Below are 23,577 nucleotides of genomic sequence, written 5' to 3' on the forward strand. Positions count from 1 at the left end.
TTGTGCTTTGAAGACATCACCTTGGGCTCAGGGAAATTATAATATATAGTTGTCTTTTCTACTGATACTGATAAAATAAACTACCAATGAAGTAATTTATAATGGAAACACTTGGTAGTTGCATCCCAGGATTTATGATGTGGGTTTTTGTGTTTAGTGTTGATTTTTTAGACCCAGTAGTGCGTCTGCGTTTTGTAATCTGTCAGATCAACTAAACCGTAAACACACCATTATCTCCAGCTAAGACCTTTGACCTTTTTAAAGCCTAGACTGTCTCCCTCCAGTCTTTTCACCAAACTATCCTTCACTCTTCTATCTCAGACTCCAACTCACACTGACACACACACACACACACACACACACACACACACACACACACACACACACACAGATTCCTTGTTTGTTTGATCCGTTCACTTCAATGAGGCCCACGGCGCCTAACAAGGTGGGGCCACATAAAAGGAAAATATTTCAATTAGGCACCTTTGGCTCCAACAGTGGGCCTCTACTGTCGGCTAGAATTAAGCTTGTTTCACCCCATCAGCTGCGTCTCTTACCGTCAGGGCCTCGCCTCCATCCCACCTGGGACTGTTGGAAGAACTTGCTCTAGAGGCCCAAGGTCCTGTATGACAATGTGGTGGAGTGAATCAGGTTAATAAGCCCAGAAAGGGCTTTTGGCTTTGGGGAAGCAGAGTTCCTCTAGGGCCCTGAGACCCTGTAGGTCTGGAGATGAGATTGAGTGTCTTTGTTGTGGCAAGACAGAAACAGCAATGGAAATGTCAGATCCCTTAGGGCAGGGGGGAAAAGAGAAATCATCAATCTTTCTCTTTTATCAATCATTTATGAATGAGCCTGGTCTTTGTGCTTCATCTAACTCTCTTTTCAACCGTTTTGTCTTTCATGTTATCTCCTCTCTCACTATATCTTTCTTTTCTTTTCTTTTCTTTTTTCTCTCTCTTGCTTCAGTCTCTCATTTAAATCAAGGAAACACATCACAGAGACTCGTCAGGAAAAGAGCCAACTTGTCTGGAACCTCTTTCCTCCTCCCCTACTGGACCATTTGGACTCCTACATGAAACCATGGAACAAAAACCTATGAAGTAATCTAATGGTTATGGAAGTTTTTTTTTTTTTTTTTTAAGAATTGACTAATTTACTAAGTAATTGATCAAACCTCTAATTTTTTCTTTTAAGCTGGAACCATGTAAATTAGTGCTGGGTAATGAGAGAGAGAGAGAGAGAGAGAGAGATTTTATTCCCTAAAACCCAGAATAAAAACAATTGAGGTAAATGATAGATTTAATGGGATATTTTATTAATAATTTCAGTTTTCAGCATGAAGATGAACAAGTCTGTCAGATAATGACAAGTGAATGTTGGACACTGCTCATTGATTGACCAGTGCTCTACATCTGTAGATGTAAACACTGACTAAAACTAAAATCAGTGGTAACTAACTGATCCCCACAAAAAACTATACTCTGGGAATGTTTGTGACATATTGTAATTTCAGTTTGGCAAATATGGTGTTTTGAAAAAAAAAAACCAAAACAGTCTCAGTACTACATATGCATTGATTTAGTCCCCTGTTCTTCTACATTATGATTTTTGTGGCATAAAATGATCTATTCAGGCTTATTACATTAGTTGGTGGAGACAAGGAGGGAGGAGGAAATTCAGAGGGGAGTCAGAAGAGAGAAAAATTGAGAGGTCAAGAGGGAAGGGACAGGATGAAGGAAGAGAGGGAGGAAAGCAGAGGGGAGTTTATGGTAAACAGTCACTAACAACATAACTGGGAGTCCTAATTGGACAAGGGAGGAGTGTATATGTTTGGACGTGTGTTGGAGAGTGAGTGAGAGGCTCTTCAGGAAACCAGCTGCCTCTGTGGCTTCTTAAGACTGGGGGCACTAGGTCGGAGGGAGCCCTCTTAACCAGCTAAGCTGTCTAAACACACGTATAGACGCAGACACACACACACACCCTCTTGTCTCCTCACCATATGGGAACCCAACCCAGCAGGCCTTTCATGTGGTCGTTGCAGGCTGGGGAAGGGCTGGGACGAGAGGCAATTACAGGAGCAGGGAGGTGACATTTGAGGGCAGAGCAGTTCTCCTCTTCCACTCCTCCTCTCACCTCATCCCTTTGTTTCTGCTCAAGACTTGCACAACTTGGGGTTCATGTTTTCAGGGATTTGGAGAAACACTTTGGCTTGTGGTTTGGGTTCAACTCCAATAGTTTCCTGGTTTCTGCCAAAGTCTGGGCGGAGTGCTTTGGGTGTAGTTGACTAAGTTTTGCCACATGTGAAGTTTAGCAATTAGATTGCACCCTAATACTTTTTGAAAGGCTCCTGCACTCGCACACAAAGCGCCGCAGCACTAGAACTGAATGAGCTCTACTTGTAGTGGATATCTATATATCTAAGCGCAAGAACATGGACTTTTGTGAAGAATTAACCTTAAGTTTTATTCTCCTTTTCCTGTCTCACCAGTGTCTTGTGTTGAACTACAAATTCCAGTGTTACATGTGGTGCTGCCCTCTCCCTCTCTCTCTCTCCTCCTTTAATCTCTCCACCCCATCACCTGGTCTCACACAGAAGCCCATTGTCTGAGCTTGTGCCTACCAGCCACGCGTAGAGCGCCCAGACAGCTTGAAACATAGTAACACCATGAGCCACGCAGACACAGACACCCGCACACACCAGTTGGCTCTCTGCGACTTAGTTCTTCTTGTGTGTCACTGGGCCACTGTAATAGGAATCAGGGCATGTTTCCATACACACATGTAGAAAGATGAACATACTTTAGTATCACTGTAGCAATATTTTTGGTGTAGATTTCCAAACTTTGCACTTCTGTTTTGCACATAAAGACATGTCCACATGATTAACTTGATGTGTGTGTGTGTGTGTGTGTGTGTGTGTGTGTGTGTGTGTGTGTGTGTGTGTGTGTGTGTGTGTGTGTGTGTGTGTGTGTGTGTGTGTGTGTGTGTGTGTGTGTGTGTGTGTGTGAGACCCTACAGCAAATCTGGCTGCTCTTTTCATTTTCAGTTTAGGAGTTTGCTCTTCTTCTCTTCTTTAATTACTTTGTTTTTTGTTGATAGATGATTGAAAGCTGCGTGGCACAGAAATGAAGAGGCTCTTGTTCAGGAAGTTTCTCTCAAAGGCAAATGGCAGAGCAAATAAATTAAAACCTGATGCAATATTGACGCCAAGAATTTCCGTGCTCTTGAAGTGAAAGGCACAAACATTGAGCTGAGGGAGCAGCACAGAACGTGACGTATCTTACAAGAAACACAGTCTTAAGTGTCAGAATCTCTTGCGTTTTCAGCGTTTGTGCCGTGACCCGATCATTTCAACTACATTTTCTTTATTACTAAAGAAGCAAAAGTTGGTTTAAGACTGAACAAATTGCATTGAGTGCATTTCCTTCCTCATTCAACATGTTTTAATTAGTGGATTGTTTACAACATGTTTTCTTGTTGCAGGCTTGTTTTTCATTGTCTCTGTTGGACTTAGATGTAGAATTTGACAGATGTTGACCCACTGAGAGAAGACACAGACCCAGTGTGGTCAGTGTGTCCTGCTACTGTGTGGTGGTGACATTTACTGATAGTGCACTCACTGTCTTTTCTCTGCTTCAGCCCTGCTCTGATATCGTCCAGACACACAGGCCCAGGTCACACATGCACATTCGCTGCAGTGTGTTGATGCAGGCTAACTCTTGTTAGGACTAGTGTCAGATATTAGACAAATTGGTACATGTTTTTTTGCGAGTCTGAGTTTTTCTGTGCTCTTCGTCTATTCCTTTGACAGTCAAAGTTCTTGATTGCTTCATTCTGTGGTCTGACTGGTGCCAGACAGCAAAACTTGTCTTCTTATTTGTGCGTGTGTCTGCATGTTTGCCCCTCTGTGTGGATATGTGTGTGCGAATTATGTTTGTGTGCCTGATTGAAGGCCTTGTCGAGTTTTCTCAGGCTGCTAATGAGTGTGAATTTGGCATCAAACGGTGCGGAGGATGAGAAAAGTCCTGGTCACACAAATGTACACACAAACATACACACCCACCCAGAGTGTGAAGGCAGAGAGTTAGAATGCAAGAGAGTCCATGTGGCAGTGTTTTCACTCCCGCGTGTCAGTTCAAACCAAAGCCATTCAGCCACAGCATCACCAATTCAGTCTGTGTGTGTACAGATTTGCATGTATTTGTTCATATTCAAAACACATCCTTAACAGCAGCTGGCCTATCCAGCATATGTGGGGATCCTGTTCTTTTTTTAAAAATTTAATTATTTACTCTTTGACTCTTATATTTTTTTGTAGCTCTTTGGTCTCTTTCTGTTCCAGGTTCATTTTCATGTTTTCCTTTTGGTATGCTATTTTTTTTTTTTTCTCACCAGAGAAGAGACATGGGAAATGAAAAGAGGAAGGTGGAGAGGAAATGCATGAAGAATGAAAAGGAGGAAATCCTTACTTTGTGGAAATGTGTGTGTGTTTTTGTTTTTGTGAATGCAGTTGTGGCAGCGACTCAGGTTTTTTCACACGTACCACATTGTTGACATGTACACATTGGCAGACAGATAAAATTTGAGGTGGTGTGTGAGAAATGGATGACAGCAATGCATCTAAAGATGAATGGAGCTAGAAAAAAAGTCATGTGAAAGAAATAAAGGATAGAGAGATTAGGCTTCAACAAAAGACATGAACCGAGGGGAAGACAGAGAACAAGAAAATTCCTAGCCCTTTGTCAGGCGTGCATTTCCCACCATCCTGTGGGAGATGGCTCTGTCAACTACATCCTGTTCCATTTCCTGTCCCTGTCACCATCCTCTCTGCACCCCACACCCTTGACCTCAGACGCAAAATGCTCTTAATCCGACAGCTGTCTCATCCAATCACCTGGCTCCGATTGTTCCCTTCTTCAGGGTAGCGTCACAGGATGTGACACATCTCGTGCTGTTGTTTCCTGCTGGACTGGAAAAGTAGAACAGTAGTGATGAATTGGCCCAGCGGAAAAAGAGATTTAAAAGATGTCCAGATGCTTTTCAAGTTATGATTAAGGGAAACAATGTAAGCAACAATGCTGAGAGTTGTTACACACACAATTACCTCTTTCCCTGGCTTTACACATACAGTAGGTCAGGGCTGAATGTTTCAGACAAACTTGAAGTGATGTGGAGATCATACCTGTGGTTGCAAGGAACTGCCACATTTTAGTGTGTTGAGTAGAACGTTGTTGTGTGAGTATTGTTAGTGAAAGCCCTCCATAATCATATTAGATGAAGAGAGCTCTTTGTCTGCTGGAGTGCTGGAGAACAGAAGATGGAGAGAAGAGAAATTTGTCGAGAGAGGATGCAGTAGAAACCAGAGGGCTGAAGAAGGTCAAGAAGCAGAGTGAGAGGAGGGTGATAACTGGAGGCTTGAAGAAGAAGGTAAAAGTGAAGATGTAAAGTTGCATTTGATGTGTTGCTGAGCTGGAGAAAGAGACTCCAAACAGAAGCTGCAAATTCTCCTAAGCACAACTACCTAAAGACCCAGGAATGTGCATATGAAAGTCAAGATTCACAAAACTTCGTTTGTACTTGTACTTGCAAGATCCCTAGGTGACTCATATCATCATTTGTAGCTTAGCCCCTCAAAGAACCTATTTCAAATGTGTGTTTGAGTGTGCGCTTGGCTGCCTTTGTGCCTATGACCCCCAGCGTGATAACTAAACAATTCCAGACGACCCATTGGAAGAGAGTACGAGCCATGCTGCATTACCCCGGCAACAGCAACCTATAGCAGATAGTGACTGCATCACCGTAGCAACCTTGAGGTTGGGGGGGTCACTCGTTGGAGGTCCCCAGTGGTCCCCCCTCCATCTTCACATACGCCCCTATTTCTTTGTGACTGTGTTTTGATTGGCCACCCTGAGTGTGTGGGCACTGCACGCGTGCAGCAGCGTGGTACAGAGGTTGCTGCGTGTGCTTTGTGAGTCTGTGAGTCTATAGTCTGTATAGTCTAAAGTGATGGTACCTTTGGCGCTATGTTGGGACTGACATGCAACATGTTTGTAGGAGTGTAGTGACCAAATAACATGATGCCAGTTAAAGGGATTAGGATTTGGAGCCGGAAGCAAAGGATGAATGTCTGTGCAGGTAGGAGTGTGTGTTTCCTTGTGTGCATGTGGTTTTTGGTGGGAGTGTGTGTCTAAGCAAATCATTTGTACACACACGTTCTCAACTTCACAGCTCCACCAGAAAAACGACCCTTGCAGAGTGTAATACAGAAAAAAAAAAAATTACATGTTCAAAAACTGCAAGAAGATGGTGTAAATTCATGGCAAGAAAAAACAGCTGAGGGTGAGATGAGGAGCTAAAATAGATAAATGTGTGAACAGTGTGAATTGGAAAAGGAGAGGAGGTAGAAATAGAGCTACAAAGCTTGTGGTAATCAGTAAATAGTGCAGTGTAGATTGTGGACATGTTGGTTTGCAGGGATGATATGGTAAAGAGCAGCAGGACCCTGGACTCTAGTGCGGGACTGAATGGACAGAAGTGTGAATGGAAACTGGAAACTGATGGAGATATAGATGGACTTGACACTGCAGGTGAAGTTTTCTCCCTTTGATTTGTTTTATTTAATCACTGATGATTAGTTAGGAAGTTATTAAGAGTTATGTTTGTTATTTTGTGACTTTCCAGATGAGCATACATTGATAACTGAGGTCGTCAGCTTGGTCGTGCAGATTGATTTGACTGTAGTGATTTCCAGTCTTTGTCAGGACAGCAGGTATAGCCTTCGGTACAATACAGACACTAGTAGTAGCACAGGGTGATATTTTATAATACATTTATAATATAATAAATCTGGTCTTCGTAAAGGTTGTAGTTTACTAACAGGCTTTGTGATTATATTTGTCTTCCCGTTTATATCAGTGAGGGTGGACTAAAAACCTCTTTGTCTAACACGAGCTCTGTTCTCCAAAATGATCATGTGGTTTAATCAACACCTGTATAAAACAGTTTGGACGAAATGAAAACATTAGAATGTTCATAAAGGTTTCATATCGTCATATGTATAGTAGAAATAGCGTTATAGAATAGATTTTTAAGCTCCTCAGGCCTGTAGGGGTCATGACAGTGAGCTGTAGGGACAACTTGACTGAGCAACAGTGAATGTCCAGTCATTCTTTGCATAGTAGGTGAAGAGGTGTTAGTGATCTACATCGTGGTGCAGGTTTTCTCTCCTTTTCTCTTTTCTGCCAACACAACCACCATGGACTCACTGTTATTCCCCTCTAACCACATATGCCAGGTGTGACTTTGCTTATTAGCAGCACTACAATAGTATTCATCAACACCTTCATCTGTCACCCTCTCTCACCACTTCTTCCAGTCTGACGCACATTATTAGTTGCTGTGTGTTTGTTACCTTATTCCTTTCATCACATGTGAAGTGTAATTTGCTCTCCCTGTATTGCAGGAGCCGTGTTCAGATGCATCACTTCAGGGAACATCACGCTGACTTAATTTCGATTGTCTTCCTTTATTCTTTTTCTACTGCTCAGCAGCAGCGTTACTGCAGCGGACGTCAGCTTGTGTTTCAGTCACATAATGTATTTTGTATGCCGTCTCTGGTCAGAAGCACTTATGCCTCACTCCCACTGTCATTTCATGCCCTCAGCCTCTATGATCCTCCCCCTCACATCAGCCTTAATGGCCTTGCTGAGTACTTAAGTTAAAAAGCGTAGTCGTGAACAGGCAGTTTATGAAGAAACACTGACAAAACCTTTTTCTTCACTCTCTTCTTAATCATTCTGACTTGATCAGAGTTCAAGTTTTGAATTTGCTTATTTTTTTCATTTATTTAGCTCCAGCACTGTTTCATGTTCTTTCTTGACTGGCACAGGAACATCTTGTGACTCTCTGTCAGAAAACAAACATTTCCTCTTTCCCAGAGACTTTAATTACATGATAATTAAACGATTGTCACAATCCAAATATTTTTTCAATGTGTTGACATCTCACTTACCTAGGGGTGTTATGGTTATTATGGTCTTTATATTCTCTTAGAAGATTTTACTGCGAAATCTGATATAAACACCTCAACCGCTTGGCTCCAGATCCACTGTCATGCTTCCACGCTGTCACTTCTTCTCTTGTCTATTGATCTCTCTTTGAATGCACCCATGCAAATCAGCAAATTCAGTTTAGAGCATCTGCTGATATAAATGCTCTTTCTTCCCAAATTTAATATGTGGGACTGATTGAAATCATTTTTAATCAGAGGATTTACTGGTATGAGGGACTCGTGTTTTTGTAATAGCTGAAGTATGTTCCTTTCAGCATAATGACTTTTTTTTTTTTTTACATTTAAGTTCAATTTGATAGTAAGAAGAGTTTGCTTATTTTCACTCTGGTACAGCCATAGCACACCAATGCTTCTGATCTGTTCCCCACAATATCACTCCAGGGGCCTTGTGCCATCTCAGTTCAGGCCTGACGGTGGTGGAATGAACAGCACTGTCTTCTAACACAGGCTGAAGGTCTGTAGCACCTGAGGTGTAGGTCTGAACATTTGTTCAGAGGGAGGGATGCTCTTTCAGTTTTTGATGACTGTTGATTACTGTGAAGTTTCAATACTTACCTGCAAGTGTCGTTTGAGTTAAAAGAAATGTTTGCCAAATGAATCTAGTCAAATGTTGTTGTTTTTTTTTTTCTCTCCACATGGCTTCGGTCTGGGATGTAACCTTCATCTGACTTTCATCCAATCCCTCTATGACCCCCCTTGCACAATTGAACAGGTAAGTGCTTTTATTTCATACACACATTTCACACAGCTCTGTGTGAATATTTCCCACTGTTTTCCAATACAAACACCTCAACCTCAGCAGGGTTTGAGGCCCAGATGATGTTTTAACACTAGAGTCTTCACCTGCTCTTGCTCGTTTTCATGAGCATTGTTGTCTTTGAATATGTGTGTAAATTTGAGTGTGGCTGTGTGTAACGTAGTAGGTAGTTGGAATAGCACAGGGGTTGTGCTGTTTCACGTGGGAATTGAAAGTGAAATAGTGCCTGCATGTGTGTGAAAGAGATTATTAACCTGTGTTTTGTTAACCCTACACCATGCAGAGTCTACAGGCAGTTGTTTTGCTCTCTCACACACATGAATCCACAGTTAAATCCTCTCAAACCACCTATGGTAACCACCCACAGAGCAGTCTCCAGTTCCTTTGGCTCAACCATAAAGTTTCTAACTGTAGTCTGCTGACCTGCTCTCACAACCTAGTGCCCCATATCATTTCACTTTATACTGGTCTTCTCTCCTGTGAGCAGCCTGCAGCTACAGCTGACTTACCCAACCAGTCTCATCAGCCACTTAAATCCCAAGATTTACAACCCAATTCCATTATTTTAAGAGTAAAATGTTGTTTTTGTAAGGAAGGCCAACCTCCACTTGTGGTCGAAAAGGTGGTGAGAGAATTCATCCTGTGTAATTCCTTTATGAAAGGCAGTCTTTTTAGGCAATTTTTAAATGTTTTTGTTTTTTTTTTTAATGTTTTTTTTTTTTCTTTTTTTCTTGGGACAAAATGTGCTGGCTTGGAAGAGCTGTGGTTTCCAAATGGTTACATTGCATGCCACATAATCTTAATGTCCTTAGTTTGAATCCAGTCGGAGAGGTTTAGTGCATGTCATACCTTTTTCTTTCACTCCCCTTGTCATCTGCTGTCAGAAATGTGCTGGTGGTATCCAACAAGTTCATTTTCAAGTGTTGTTTCTCAGCCAAGTTTGAAATATGTAGTTGTTTTTACAATGTCTCCATTTTCAATGTGTTAAGACTGAACTAGTCTTCAATTGACTGAACATGAATTGCGTACTGTTTCAGGTTTCTGATAATTCACCACAGTTCCGCTCCTTTTAAGTTTGGCTTGGTTTAACAGTGGGAAGATGCCTATAAAGTTGAACAATAAGCGCGACCAATGGAAGAACCAATAAAGCAGTAGATGTACAATTGACATAATTTAAATGTGTTCATTATTTATTTATATTATCTGAAATCCTGTTTTCACTGTTAAGGGATGAGTTGGAGTTTTGTGTGTGTGTGTGCGTGTGCGCACAGATGTAGATATGTAGTCAGAATAGGAGAGTTAATAACCTGTAGACACAGATGTGGATTCATGCATTCGAGCGTGAGGACTGCAGTGCTGCAGGCTACAAAGCATCTCCTCTGTGTCTCTACAGGTTATTAACTCTCCTATTCTCAACTCATTATATGAGCCTTTAGGCACGAAGTAGATCAACTCTTCTCGCAGATCTATGTAATCAGGGCTTTGGTGGTGTGGTTTGATCCAATTTGACTGACAGTGCTTTAGCAACATAAAGCCTCACTGCTGTCATTAGAGCTTGTTTCCAGTATTGCAAAATTCTGATAGACAGAATAGTGTGTGACGTTGCATTATTTTTGCAAAACTCTTTTAATTTTGCCAGAGTTCTGCGTTTGTAATATATATGTCCTTTCACTTATAATACAGTAGGTAAATTAAGAAAAATGTTTTAGGAGTTTTAACATTGCTTTGTTTTTATATATGTTTTTACATCTTAGTGCTTGAAAAATACATATGCAGACGAAGCCCAGTGACAACGTGTGGGACTGAAAATGTAATTATTTGACAATGAAGCCATATCTGCATCTATCACATGGTGCTTTAATGATGGGGTCACTGTATTGTCTAGACGAGTGGGAAATTGACAGATCCCACCCACAGTGACAGGCTACATGTATATGGCACCTACAGGTAACTATATTTACACTATTGGCTAAATGAAGCCTGTACTTAGCTGTGTGAGTCAGTGTTGCAGTATGGTCTACTGACTTTATGACTGGACTTTTATTAATGGTCTGGAGACTGTGCAGTCTGCTGGGTGATGTATTATATAGGAGCTGTTAAAAACATAATCTTTCTTGACTCCTCTAAGAAATATTCTTAGTACATCCCCACAATTTCCTAAAGAATATAAATGCTGCTTTGTTCTCAGCCATTTTGTGCCTTAACCTTTTTATTAGAGGTTTTGAGGGATTTGGTTTTGTGCGCTGTTATTTCCATGTGTTGCCAATAGACACATTTATTTCTCTGTGCCTTCCACTTTGGACTTGTGGCTCATCTGCTCCTCTCCAAATTGTTTTGGCAGTCACCAGCGTGTAACATGTAGCCAGGACTTAATACTGAAGGGTTTTCCCTGGCTTTCAGAGAGCCTGAGCTGTAACCTCAGGGTGGTGGATTTTTCATGAGATTAGACAAGTTGCCATCTGGATAATCTGTGAAGCACTTACAGTACAGTTCATAGAGTTTTGGACAGTTAGATATTTGGTTGTTTTGGCTCAGTACTCAGTACATTGATAACTGATATAGGCAATAGCAGATGACATACTACACATACATTCCTATCCTAAATATGAGTAACTAATAAAAAGTTAAAATGCTGAAATGGTAACCTGCTGCACACAGTGGCCTGAGGAGCAAAACTGTAAAGCATTGCACATTACAAAGGATACAACAGAACAAATGAAATCACAGAGCCCTGATCTAACAGAGATCCCATGCACTTCAGAAACATTAAAGAAATCTGAGAATTGTTAGAGGCTATGGGGGATGAGGAGGAGATGGGACAAGTGGAACTTGAGATACAATGAAAAAGTTCACATTACCTGTCTTGGATGGGACTGGATTTGTTGTAACTGAATACACGTTATGATGAGTTCAAGGTATAAGACTGAGTTCACAGATCAGCATAGAGTTGTACCTGATGCCTGTTACCCAGTAGGTGATTGCTTGACTAGAATTAAAGTATGAACAAATGTACATACATGCTAGTGAAATGTATGTGGATGCAGAGGCAACAACATGTAAATGCATACACAGACCTCACAGTATAAAGTACACATACAGATGCCTGTACACAGACATAGACACACACACACCTTTGAGCATATACACAGACAGGCAGACACATACAATACACACATTTGTACATATACCTTTGTGAAGACAGTCATTAACATAATACATTCCTTAGCCCCTTAACCTAACCTCTGACCTCCACTCTTACCCAAAGCCTAACCTAACCTTAATAATCACCTTAATCAACAAACCAAGCCTTAAGTGTCAAACAGGCCTTTGAATGTGTGTCAGAAAGTGACAGCTGCCAAAATGTCCTCATTGCTATGGGGAAAAAAACAAACAATAAAAACTCACAACACATAGCCATGCGAGTACATATACACACACAGGGAAAGTCCCTGCTGTGTTTGTGCGTAGGTGGGTGGTCAAAACCATTGGCCTTTGGCTTTGAGTCCGAGGTGGGCTGAGAGTTTGTGTTCCACCCCCTGAATGCAGAGACACAAAGGCAGGCTGTGTTTGAGAAAAGGGAGACGGCATGATAAGCCAAGGAGGAGAGAGGCCCATAAAAAAAAAATAGCAAGAAGAGAAATGTTGAAACAGTGATTTGAGATGGACAAACAAAGAAATGCAAGTTGATGAGTGAAGATAAGCCTGAGACAGAGAGAGAGGAGACAAAGGGATGTGGAGAGATGGAGAAAGACAGATCAGGAGATGGAAAGAGGGATTGAAATGGAGGGAGGCCAGATGGAACTCTGCTCTCGACAGCATGTGGGAGGACTATCTTATGGGGAACTCTGTTTTTGATTGAGGTGTGTTAGGATGTGTGTTTTGACAGTCATGATGTATGCATAGTAAATATGAACTCTCTTTGTTTGCATTACTCTACATGGGCGTGTTCCACTCATATGTTCTATTTTGAGTTGTTCTATTGTGTAAGTGTGTGTGCTCCCCATTACACCCATGGTTAGTCTGTAATGTGTCTTGAAACCCCAGAGTGTAACGGCTGGAAGTCAAGACTGACAGCCGGTCTTGCCGCAACTGCTGATCTGGACTCTGCTCTTAAATCTGTCACTAAGGAGATGACTCGCTCTGGAAACTGTTCTTGGATCAGGAGTAAGGAAAGTCAGCCAGCAGAGTGGGGGAACAGGGTGTGTGTGTGTGTGTGTGTGTGTGTGTGCACGCGCGCGCGCGCGTGTGCACGTGCGTGCGTGCGTGCGTGCGTGCGTGTAAATTAAAGCTGATCTCAGTTGAGCATGTGCTGGTTTGATGTAATATGTAATTCTAAGTTATATAATAATATAATGTATGGTTTTATACGTCATGATATATATAGTATATAATATGTACTATAACAGGGATATGCTCAAAATGACTGTGCGTGTGTGTGTGTCTCAAGACAGTTCACAGCTGTTGAGGGCAAAACACCAGAGCCAAAGTCAACCCCTATTGTTACCGTAACGGTCGGCCTGCTGTCTGCTTAATCAGCATAATTCTCTCTTTTATTTTTGTCTGTCACTTTCTCTCTCTCTCTCTCTCACATTTTTCCCATTTGTCTCTCTCACTGCCTTGCTTTCTAGCTCTCTCTGTCATCTCTCCTCTGCGCTCTGTCACTTTGTGCATTTCTCTCTTTCATCCCTTCACAATATTGTTGTCCTCACTAAATCAGTGCTAATGCCAGCGCTGACTGTTTCTGGAAGAGCTGCTGATTGAAAGTGTGTTTCTGCAGGAGCACGCACACACACACACACACACACACACACACACACACACAGTTACAGGCATTATGGGTGAGGGCCACACATTCAGTCCAGTGGCTGTGCTGAGAGTCTGCTACTGTTATTTCACACATCCTGGCTTTTATTAGAGTTTTCCTCTCACTGTGTTCCACTTGTGTGCTTGTTAAAAGGCTTTATATATGTAAACACATGGCATATAATACTCACACCTCTTAGCAGCCTGTAAACTTTAACACCTTTCTTTGGTTCACTGTCTTGTTCTTGCTTTGTTTCTGCTGCACACATGCAAAGAAAGTGTTGCAACAGTGGATTGTGGTACCTGTAGTAAGCAGGCCCCAGTGGGGTTTGATGTGTGTGTTGCCAGATTGGCTGTCAGCACACGAGCAGAAATTTCTCTTCACCTCTGTGTGGCTGTCTAACCCTTCCTCTTTAGATTCTGTTGGTCTCTCCCCAGGGTGTCCATGACCCAGAGTTATGTATTTCTTTTTATAAAATAGTGTGTATTCACCAATATAGTAAAGAAAGTGAAAAATATTTTCTTGTCAATACCATTTTGATCCTTTTAAAGGTCATGTTATTCATTTCAGGGACACTGGAGTCTTTGCCTGCATTAGACCTGAGGCAAGCAACAACGAATATGTATTTACAATCTGCTGAGAGACTATAGTCAGACATTAAACTCTAAATGGTCAGGCAGCAGGACTAATAACTGTCCATGGAGCTCCTGAGTATGTTTTTTCAGCATGGACTCTGCTTTAATAACACTGTGGTAGGTCGTCGTTGAGTAGACACACGTGTGTTTTGTCAGCGTGGAGCTTGCTGTTTTCACAGAGCTGCAGATTAACACAGCCTCCACATTACATGCATGCACATTTATACACACAGGAAATCTTGCAGTAACACAAGAATGCAGATGTGCCTGCATAATGTATCTGCATGATGTGAAATCCAGTGTTGACCATTGGAGGAGAGTCATCTTAAGAGAACTGTAATTGGAGGTCAGAGAATTTATGGTGCAAGTCTGTGTACAGTATGTTCACATACTGTACACATACCCTGCAATAAGTGCACTGGTTGTAATGTTGTGAGTTATTGCTTCATCAATAAGACTTTAGAGCTTATGAAAGTCTTTGTCTGCAGTGTGGGCACTGATTGATATGTGTGATTGATATTTTGCTGCTCTGAGTTGGACTGAAATTGCTTAGTGGTGTGTGATGTAACATTTTGTAGTTTGGTAGGTAGCAGGTGGAAAGTGTGACCAGTGTTTTCAGTAAATTGCAGTTGGAAAGGCATTACCTTGAACTACATATTTGGAAAGTCCTGGCTCCAGGACAAAAGACGGTGCTGTGCTACCTCCACTTATATACTATCACATAGTATGCATTGGCACATTAACAGTATTTGTATTCCTGCATTAGCATGTGTGGTAAAACCGACCCTGCTTACATCCAAACAACTACTTGTCAATCTGCAATCACTCACTTACATTAAAAAAAAAAAACAAAAAAAAAAAAACGAACACTCATGCACACACCCCTCCACGCTTCCTGTTGGATTTAAAAACAGGTTTGGCAACATGTCAGAATTGCACAATCGCAGTTTTAAAACTTGCCATGACAAACATACTGGCAGGCAGTTTATTAATACCACATCGAACACCATTTGGATAGTCAAACTAGACCCTGAAAGCTCATCAATAATCGTGATATTAAATACTCAAAATGTTTTCACACTGGCTGAATTTTGGGTTTTGAGTCGCTCAGTGGATTTATTTTTACCTGAGCACACAGTGTGTTATTTGCATTGCGATATGCAAGTTTGTTGGTTTACTGTGGGTGTAATACTTAACTCTTTCCATGCCAGATCTGAGATTTCATAATGCGCTTGAGAAAATCATTTTTCCACAAGTCCTAGCTACTCGATATTAAACTACAGAGAGGCTGATTAGAACAAAGTGAAGGCTGCATTAAAACAGAGATGTAACCCTAAACACAAATCTTAACTCGTCACAAATTTCACACATAACACAAAGTCCTTTTCATACACATATACAGTTCAATGCGTACGCAAACCACATCTGGCCTCAGGTCTGCTGGGCTAGCTCCACCGCTCAGGCATGACTGATCAGGAATGCAGAAAGTCGACCGCACCCTTTCTCCTCTTAAACCACTGGACATAGGCCTGCTGGGTGTGTGAATGCCCTGCTCAGATTACCGGAGTTCTTTTATTCTTTTCCTGCCATGGTATCACCTCATGGCTCTCTTCCCGCTTCCTGCTCAGTCTCGGTCTGTGCAGTATATCTGGTCTAAAAGACTTACCTGAGAAGAGACATTTCACAAGAGGGAATCTTACACATCTTGAAATTCACACATATCATCACATACTGCCCAGTCTTTTCATGCTGAACTCAGCTGCTTCATACATGTGCCTTAAAATCATCTGTGCACAAATGTTGAAATGCATACAGTCTGACCTACTGTCATAATCAAGATACTGTTTTTGGTCAAGAATAAGAGGTCAAAGGTCAGTGCCTGGTTCACCTTTGTCTTTGGCTCATGCTCACATGACTCTTAAATACACACAGGCACAAACATACATTAACATTCTTCAGTGGATACACACAGGAGGGGGGCTCCTGACAATGGTGCTCCTAACTAAGCCAGTAGCTTTTACTGGAGAATAATAGAGTTAAGTTACACACACACACACAAATGCACACACCGGACTTTCTGCGAGAGTAACAGATTTTGGAATAATGGAGCACGTGGCCAGAGGAATGAGGGGATTTGTCTGCTGACCAGAGTAAATTGACGAGATTTAACTCCAGAGGTTAAAGCCAGCTTAGTCGCTAACAACTTTAAAAAGGCCTTGTGTGTGTGTGTGTGTGTGTGTGTGTGTGTGTGCGCGCGCGTGTGCACGCGTACGCATGTGCGTGTGTGTGTGTGTTCTTGAAGGGGGCTATTCCACAGAGGCCAAATATAGGCCTTGGATGTTTGAAATAGTGGTGTTATCCTTGACTGGTGATTGCTATCTTTGCTCACACACACACACACACACACACCTCTGTAAACTCACAAGCATAATTAATTCCCTTCAGGCCATGAGATAGTGTTGTTTATTGGCTGAAGTCTGATAGTAAAGTGTTAGGCATGTACTTACTTACAGACACGGACTCACATTTTCTGGCTCATTTAACCTTTCAATGAAGACCCAAGGCTACACAGGCAAACAGAGAATTGAGAATTTCAGTGTGATAGCAACCTCATGTGGTCAGATATGGTAATTACATAACAAGGGTGAAGAAAATCAGTACTCAGTGACTGCCTTCAACATAATTATCAGATTATTAAAAATACTGGACTCTTCTTGCATATTTCAACAGTTTTATTTTATACTTAGTTTTACCATCGTGGTCGAAGTAGAATTTCACTCTGGTTGTTTTAATGTTGTGTCTGAGGATAGATGTAAATTTCTTTCGATGGAGTTACAGCAGCTTATGTTTATACTCATCTTAGCAAATTAGTGAAAACATTTCATGCAAACTATAAAAGGCTTTCAGTTGCACTTTCCACTGCCAACAGGGGGCTATTACTATGTTGCAGTGTGACCCTGCCCTGGTCCTTGGAGGTTGCCACAGAGCTACTTTACCCTGAAAAAGGGACTTTTTACCTGATGTGACTCACTTTGTTCCCTCATCCTTCACATCCTTTATCATCTGGATTAGTCACTTTTATTATCTCTTGTCTCCCTGATCATGGGTGAGTTCCACAGGAAAGAGCTTTCTTTTTTTGTCATGGTCTGTTCATGCCTCATTCATTCTACTGAGAAGCCTGACAACCAGCAATGATGATCTTAAGGTCAACCTCACCCCATCTTTCCAACCTCCCATCATTCTTAGTGGCAGTTTAAGTGCACTATTCTACCATTTGAGGTTAGCCTATGGACTCCCGTGACCCTACTGAATGAACTGTCCCACACACACACAGGTTCACAAAACAGTGTATGCATATAAATACTTGTGGTATATTTTCAGCTTTAGGACATCCAAACCACATATGCCAGCACCATACATTTGTGTTTTCCCCACACATAAATCATTAACCTTGTTTATTACAGTCAGTGTAAATGACACATCACCTCTTGGATAAACCTCAGGAGAGTCTGAAGAGGGTTGTCTACACTCCTCTGCCACATGCGCTCAAGCTAACAAAATGCAATTTGATGTTACTTTTCCCTCACTGCACAGCGTTTGTGCTTTTTATCAATTCACTTAATTTTTGTGGTTGCAGAAGGACTGACAGTAAAGGACACTGTAGGGTGATGTCAAGAAAATGTGACGTTTCAGACTCTATTACTTGAAATGGAGGGATGTAAAATGTGTGTTTAAAGACCACAAAGGGAGTGATAAAATAGATGAATGGCAGGAACTGATACAAATACAAGAAATAGATGTATATTTGAGAAGCTGACAAAACGGAGGAACGAGAGAAATGTCTGAACAAATGTATTGTGGAGTGCACAGTGTCCCGAGTCCATGAACAAAACCAACAGACAAATGTGGTGTGTACAGCAGAGGCACATATGTGTTCAGTGAAATAAAGCACACATATATGTGTTTACGTTTATACAGTACATAGGTGTCTAGTTATGAGGAAGACAGATCCATTTACCTTTTGTTCAGCACCTCCTGTGAATGCGGTTGCAGTAAAACCAAACTGGGGAAAGCAGGTTTCCAAAAAGACAAGTGTCCCTAATCAACGGGTTTGGTCCAGTTTGTGTCCAAACACTACAGAAACACACAAACACCAATTTCCTTAAAACTTTCCCAGTAAATGTGGGGTAGTGTAGAGCAGGTAATAAAAGCCTTCCTCTGCGGTGAAGCTGAAACCCTCTGTTTAACCGGCACTGTGAATGTGTTACCACTAAGGGACACTGTGAAACTCTACTTACTGGGATTTGGAATTTGGCAGCAGCACTCAGCCTGGGCTTGTAAGGACAAAAACACTGTGGATGCAGTCTTGCTTTGTGTGTCTGTTGCACACAGGTAGGCTTGTTTATCTGCCACGTTTATCTTTTGCGTGACGGCATCTGGTGGTTGTGTATTGATGTCAGGGGTTGCCTTCCTCTCAAGTCGGATTGGGTTACCTGGCAGCGCGGCCACTCCCATGGCATGGTCTGTCTGTGTCACACAAGCACCAATGACACGTCGAGGGTGAAATTTCTGCTTTTCGCTGTTGTGCTGTTTATTTATCAGGACATATAATTAAGGGAATTTAGCAAATTCTTTCATTTTAAAATGAAAGGATCTGAGAGTGTGTTATCTTAATAAGTAGGTTCACATACAACATTGTCATCTGAGATATGTCACCTGGTCCAAAGAATCTGTTATTTCACAGCTGTATTGTCTTTTTGCTGCAAGGTTGTATTAATCCAGTTTATCTTCTTAGAACCTTAATCCCAATGTGACTTCATGTAGTTTAACTTGAATTATGCCAGTAGTCACCATATACTTCATCAGTCTGGTCTTTGCCTTCTCCCTCATGAGATAAATGTCCTGAAACGTCACTATTGGCCTGTAAAGCCTGTTTAAACAGCAGTGTGTTTAAGGTCTGCACTGTTTCACTGCTAATCATTGCAACACATCTGTGAAGATATAACCACATGTACGTTTTTGTGGCAAATGTCAAATGTACACATTTCTTTAAAAGTGTATTTTACCCTGAACCTGTATTGTCTAGTGCTGTGCAGATTACATTGATTATTGCTTTGTAGACTCAAATTCTCAACAGTGCAGTGTTGATTATAATACAATGACTAAGGAAGAAAGGGAATATGTGATACACAGTGTATGTGCCCACATAGGTTTGTAATAAAACACGTTATATATATTATTATATATTCTGTTTCTAAAGCACAAACTTATTCAGGTAAATTTATATTAGTTTTGTGTTTCTACGTCAAGGACACTAAAAAGTTAAGGGACTAGTACACCAAATACATTATGTTTCCTACTGCAACCTCTAAATTATAAGGTAAAAATGATAATTAACCTGAAAACAAAAATTGACAGGTACAAACAATTTTAAAGTTTTTTTTGTTTTTTTTTTGTTTTTTTTTAATTTATTTAATTATCTAATAGATGAAAACTAAGCTGGCAGCTGAAACCTGTCAAAGGCTGATATTGTTATTCTTCTCTGACCGGGACTAAAGCTAAATGTCTGTTACACCTCTACAGATATTCAGTTGAACATATTGATTTTTGTCACTGCTGTCTTTTTCTCAATAGGCAGCTTTAAGGGAATGAAAACAAGGGCGAATGGAAGCGAGGTGGGGGTTGAACCAGAATGCTGACCCCACTTGATGACTTGTCAATTCTCTCTGGGGGTTTTTGGTACTAAAACAGCTTTCTTCCTGAAAAGAGGAAATCAATACAATAAACTGGGCCCAATTGTGTGTCTTATTTTTTTTGCCTTGTATTTATTGTAGGCTGCCCTCCATGTGTGTGTGTATATGTTTGGGACCTTAGTAGCAGACAGTTGTCCTTTTCTGTAAGCTAGTGCTGAGAGTAGACTTCCTCTCCACAGGGACAAGAAAATGGGGTTGGGGACCTGGTGGTGGGTCTAGGTTTACGTTCAGCCAAGCCACAAATATAAGTTCAGCTATCAGTTGTGCAATGGAGCTACAAAATGTAGAGTTAATGCATCAGATTAGAGGCAGACAGAGGCAGTATTGTCTGATTTTGATGTTATGGTCTGATTTTTTTTTTTTTTTTTTTTTTTTGCACAAAAGCACGGCTGCGTGACATGCGTACAATAAATAAATGCACACACGCAGCATTGGTTTGTCACACCTTTGTGGGAGTATGGTCACAGACACTCCTCTGCAGTTACATGGGGGTGGGAAAACTCCACCTTCCTAATGCACTTCATACAGACTTTGTTTTTGTCCCTGGGGGCCTGTATGTGGTAGTTTAACTATATGTTAGGAAACCAAGCGTTTATGTATTACACTTTACAAAAGAATGTACACTAATTGCATAATTCTCATCAAATGTTTATGTTTTGAGGGAAAATCAAACACTTAAGTGCATATATTAATCTGATCGTGGGTGTTTCCTCGCCCACCTACTCAGTGTTTTCTTCATGTTCTCAAATAAATTTGTTGTTTAACCAGTTGCTTCCATCACCTTAGGCAGAGTGTTGGCTACAGTTATGCAATGAGTCAGTCTTAGCATACATTTAATAGTCATAAATGTTAGGGTGTCTTTGTGCACTATTTTCTAGGAGAGAAATCAGTCTGACCCCACAAACCTACAGTATTTTATAAATAAGTTTTAATTGTAATTTAAAGTTTTAAACTTTTAGATGAAGGGCTCCATGCGTTCATATACTTACAGGGGCTGGATTAAATGTCTGTCAGAAAAGGTTGAAACTGAGGGATAACAGATGACAAGGATAATGAGGAAAGTCCACAGAAGGACAAGTGCATAAAAAGGTGTGAGGGAGGCAAGGAAAAGGGAAATGGATTTGAGAGGAGTGGCTGCTGCACCGGCAAACGGATGGAGGGGAGGAGCAGAGATCATGGATCACAGAAAACAGAGGGAGGGAAGAAGGGACAGGCCGACTCATATTTCAGTGCTGTGCTGCTACTAGGGTTGGGTGTAATCCTAACCCTATGCTCACAACACACACAGTGAACTTCTGTAGTCACACTCGAGGACTGACCAAGAACTGAGATCACCGATTCCTGATCTGCTGGAACTTTATTAGTGCGGCTGTGTGGCACACTGCACGTGCATTCAGCAGGTGTGGCCTTCTCTTCCTGATTTTTGCCCTATAACTTGTGCTGATCACCTGATTGGTGAACTAAATCCAGGCAGCTGTCAACACCTGCACTTTTTTCCACTTTAACTTACTTGGCATGACTCTTCCTCACTCACCAGTGACAACAGCACTACAGGAAAATAAGTCAAAACAGCAGGAGGGGAAAAAAGAAGGCGTTGACAAGAAGTTGGATTAAATTCTCGGGATATCGTGAGAGGTGTCGTCATCTTTGTCACCTGGCACCGCAGATATAGAATATAGGATCTCTGGAAATTGTGGCGGGAGGATCTTGCATGCGGGTGTGTTTGTTCCAGTGTGTGAGTATGCGTGTAACTTCATCAGGCTGAGAACAGACCGAGGGACACTTAAAACCTTTTCACCTCCTGTGCTAGCCTGGTGGTGAGACTGTGCCTGTCAGATGAGTTTGCTCTGTGTGTGAGATGACAACACAGGGGCACACATGGTCATAACCGACATACTCTAGTGTACTGTGCTCTTCATGCAATTTGGAAAACACTCTCTCCACCCTGTGATGCACTACCAAGTAGTGAGTGTGCACATGCAAGTGTGTATATTTAAGTGTGTGCCATAGAGGGGCGGTAATTTACCAGATTGCTGGATTGCCTAATTACCCCTTTTGGTTTGGGAATCACGCCCGGAGTTTTTGAGCACAAAAGCAGGGAATAAAGAGGAGGAGATGATTTAGTCTGCCATTTGGCTCGTGATAAAGCAATGAATTGAAGGAGAATTAGGTTGGAAGTTGACACTGTGTGGGGCAGAGTCACGATGTGGAATGGCACAAGCAAAGGAAAGGGAAACTGGGCAATGGCTGGACTTCCTCCTGGAACTAATTTAATACTTGTCGTTTGAAGGATTTTAGCATGTACGTCGATCTCTTTGGAATCTCATGATCAGGACTAAGTGAATATCTACCTGTCAATTTAAGGATTATTTTCTCAGATCAAAACTCGGTTTTAAAGACATTTTCTCAGATACTTTTCTGAGTGAAGATGAGAGGAGAAAGGAGGTCTGCGTCCTTTCGAAAGGAGAAACAGGTGGGCCTGTCTCGGGCTATCAGCTGGCTCAGCGTGTCCAACCTCTCCCGCCAGAACAGACGCATCTTCCACAGCCAGAACGAGCTGCATGCCAACCATAACTCTCGCTCGCACACTCATCTTCATGCTGCTGACCAAGATGAACCTGATGACGACAATTGGGTGTATCACCCTCAACACAAAATAGGTAAGATCAGAGAGAGGCAACGAAGACGTGGAATGAAGAGATGAACATTTTCTTTGTGTTAAATAAGTTACAGTAGACACACACCCACCAAACCACATGGCATCTTTGGCTAGGCTGCATCACAACTTGTCACAATGCACTGAGCTCACTCAATGGATATTTGTTCTCGCTCTCGAGCAGGAAGCCGATGAATGACTTGTTTACATGCACAAACAAAGCAAGAATTGGGTCACTGTCTTTTTATGGCCCTTGTTCTCTGTCTCCATGTCCCTGACACTTCCTGGTTGTCTAAGGGAGCTCACGCGAGGTGTGAACGCTCAGTGGGGCTGTAGGTGGTCAAAGGGCATTTTGCGTGTGCTGTAGGTAAACGACGATGCATCGGGCCAGAAGTGGGTGATGTCATGGGCTGGTCGCGATGTGACCACAGGGTTTGGTGCTAGGAGGAGGGTGCGGTTATTTATCTTTTGTTGTGCTTCAGGCCAAGTTATAATACTGTGTTTTTTTTTGTTTTTTTTTTTCAATTAATTGCTTCACTGACATTTCCAGTTTTATATTTGGATACCATCTTGTTTGAGGTAAGAACACCATTAATTGTTCTCTCAGTACATCAAGGGCATTATGTTTCTAGCCTGGACTCGTTATTTATTGATCATTTCATTAGTTGTATGTGTATGTGTGTGTGTGTGTGTGTGTGTGTGTGTGCGTGTGTGTGTGTGTGTGAGAGACAATGTCAATAAGACTTTGGTGACAATGGTTGTAACTGTAGCCTAACCCTTACCTGCAAATGGAAAGAGACACCGATTTTGCACTACAGTCTGAGTTGCCTTCAATAACTTGACCTGTATCGCATCTCCAGCTGTCACGTAGACTTAAAGAGAGTGCAGGTGAATTTGTCAT

At 41.6% G+C, this 23,577-nt stretch overlaps 1 protein-coding gene across 4 annotated transcripts in view; it reads left to right on the plus strand.

The window, feature by feature from the left end:
* nhsl1b (NHS-like 1b) overlaps positions 1 to 23,577 on the plus strand; it is an 86,204-nt gene that overhangs the window by 11,436 nt on the left and 51,191 nt on the right. Inside the window, exon 1 of one of the 4 annotated variants that reach the window (XM_026319314.1) lies at positions 21,335 to 22,680. The exons of the other annotated variants lie outside the window; for them this stretch is intronic. Coding sequence (XP_026175099.1) covers positions 22,449 to 22,680 — 232 coding nt within the window. The 5' untranslated portion in view covers positions 21,335 to 22,448. Of the gene's footprint in view, positions 1 to 21,334; positions 22,681 to 23,577 lie in introns of those variants that run through there. 4 annotated transcript variants of the gene reach the window in all.

The sequence above is a fragment of the Mastacembelus armatus genome, chromosome 24, assembly GCF_900324485.2.
Source record: "Mastacembelus armatus chromosome 24, fMasArm1.2, whole genome shotgun sequence".
NCBI classification, from domain to species: Eukaryota; Metazoa; Chordata; class Actinopteri; order Synbranchiformes; family Mastacembelidae; genus Mastacembelus; species Mastacembelus armatus.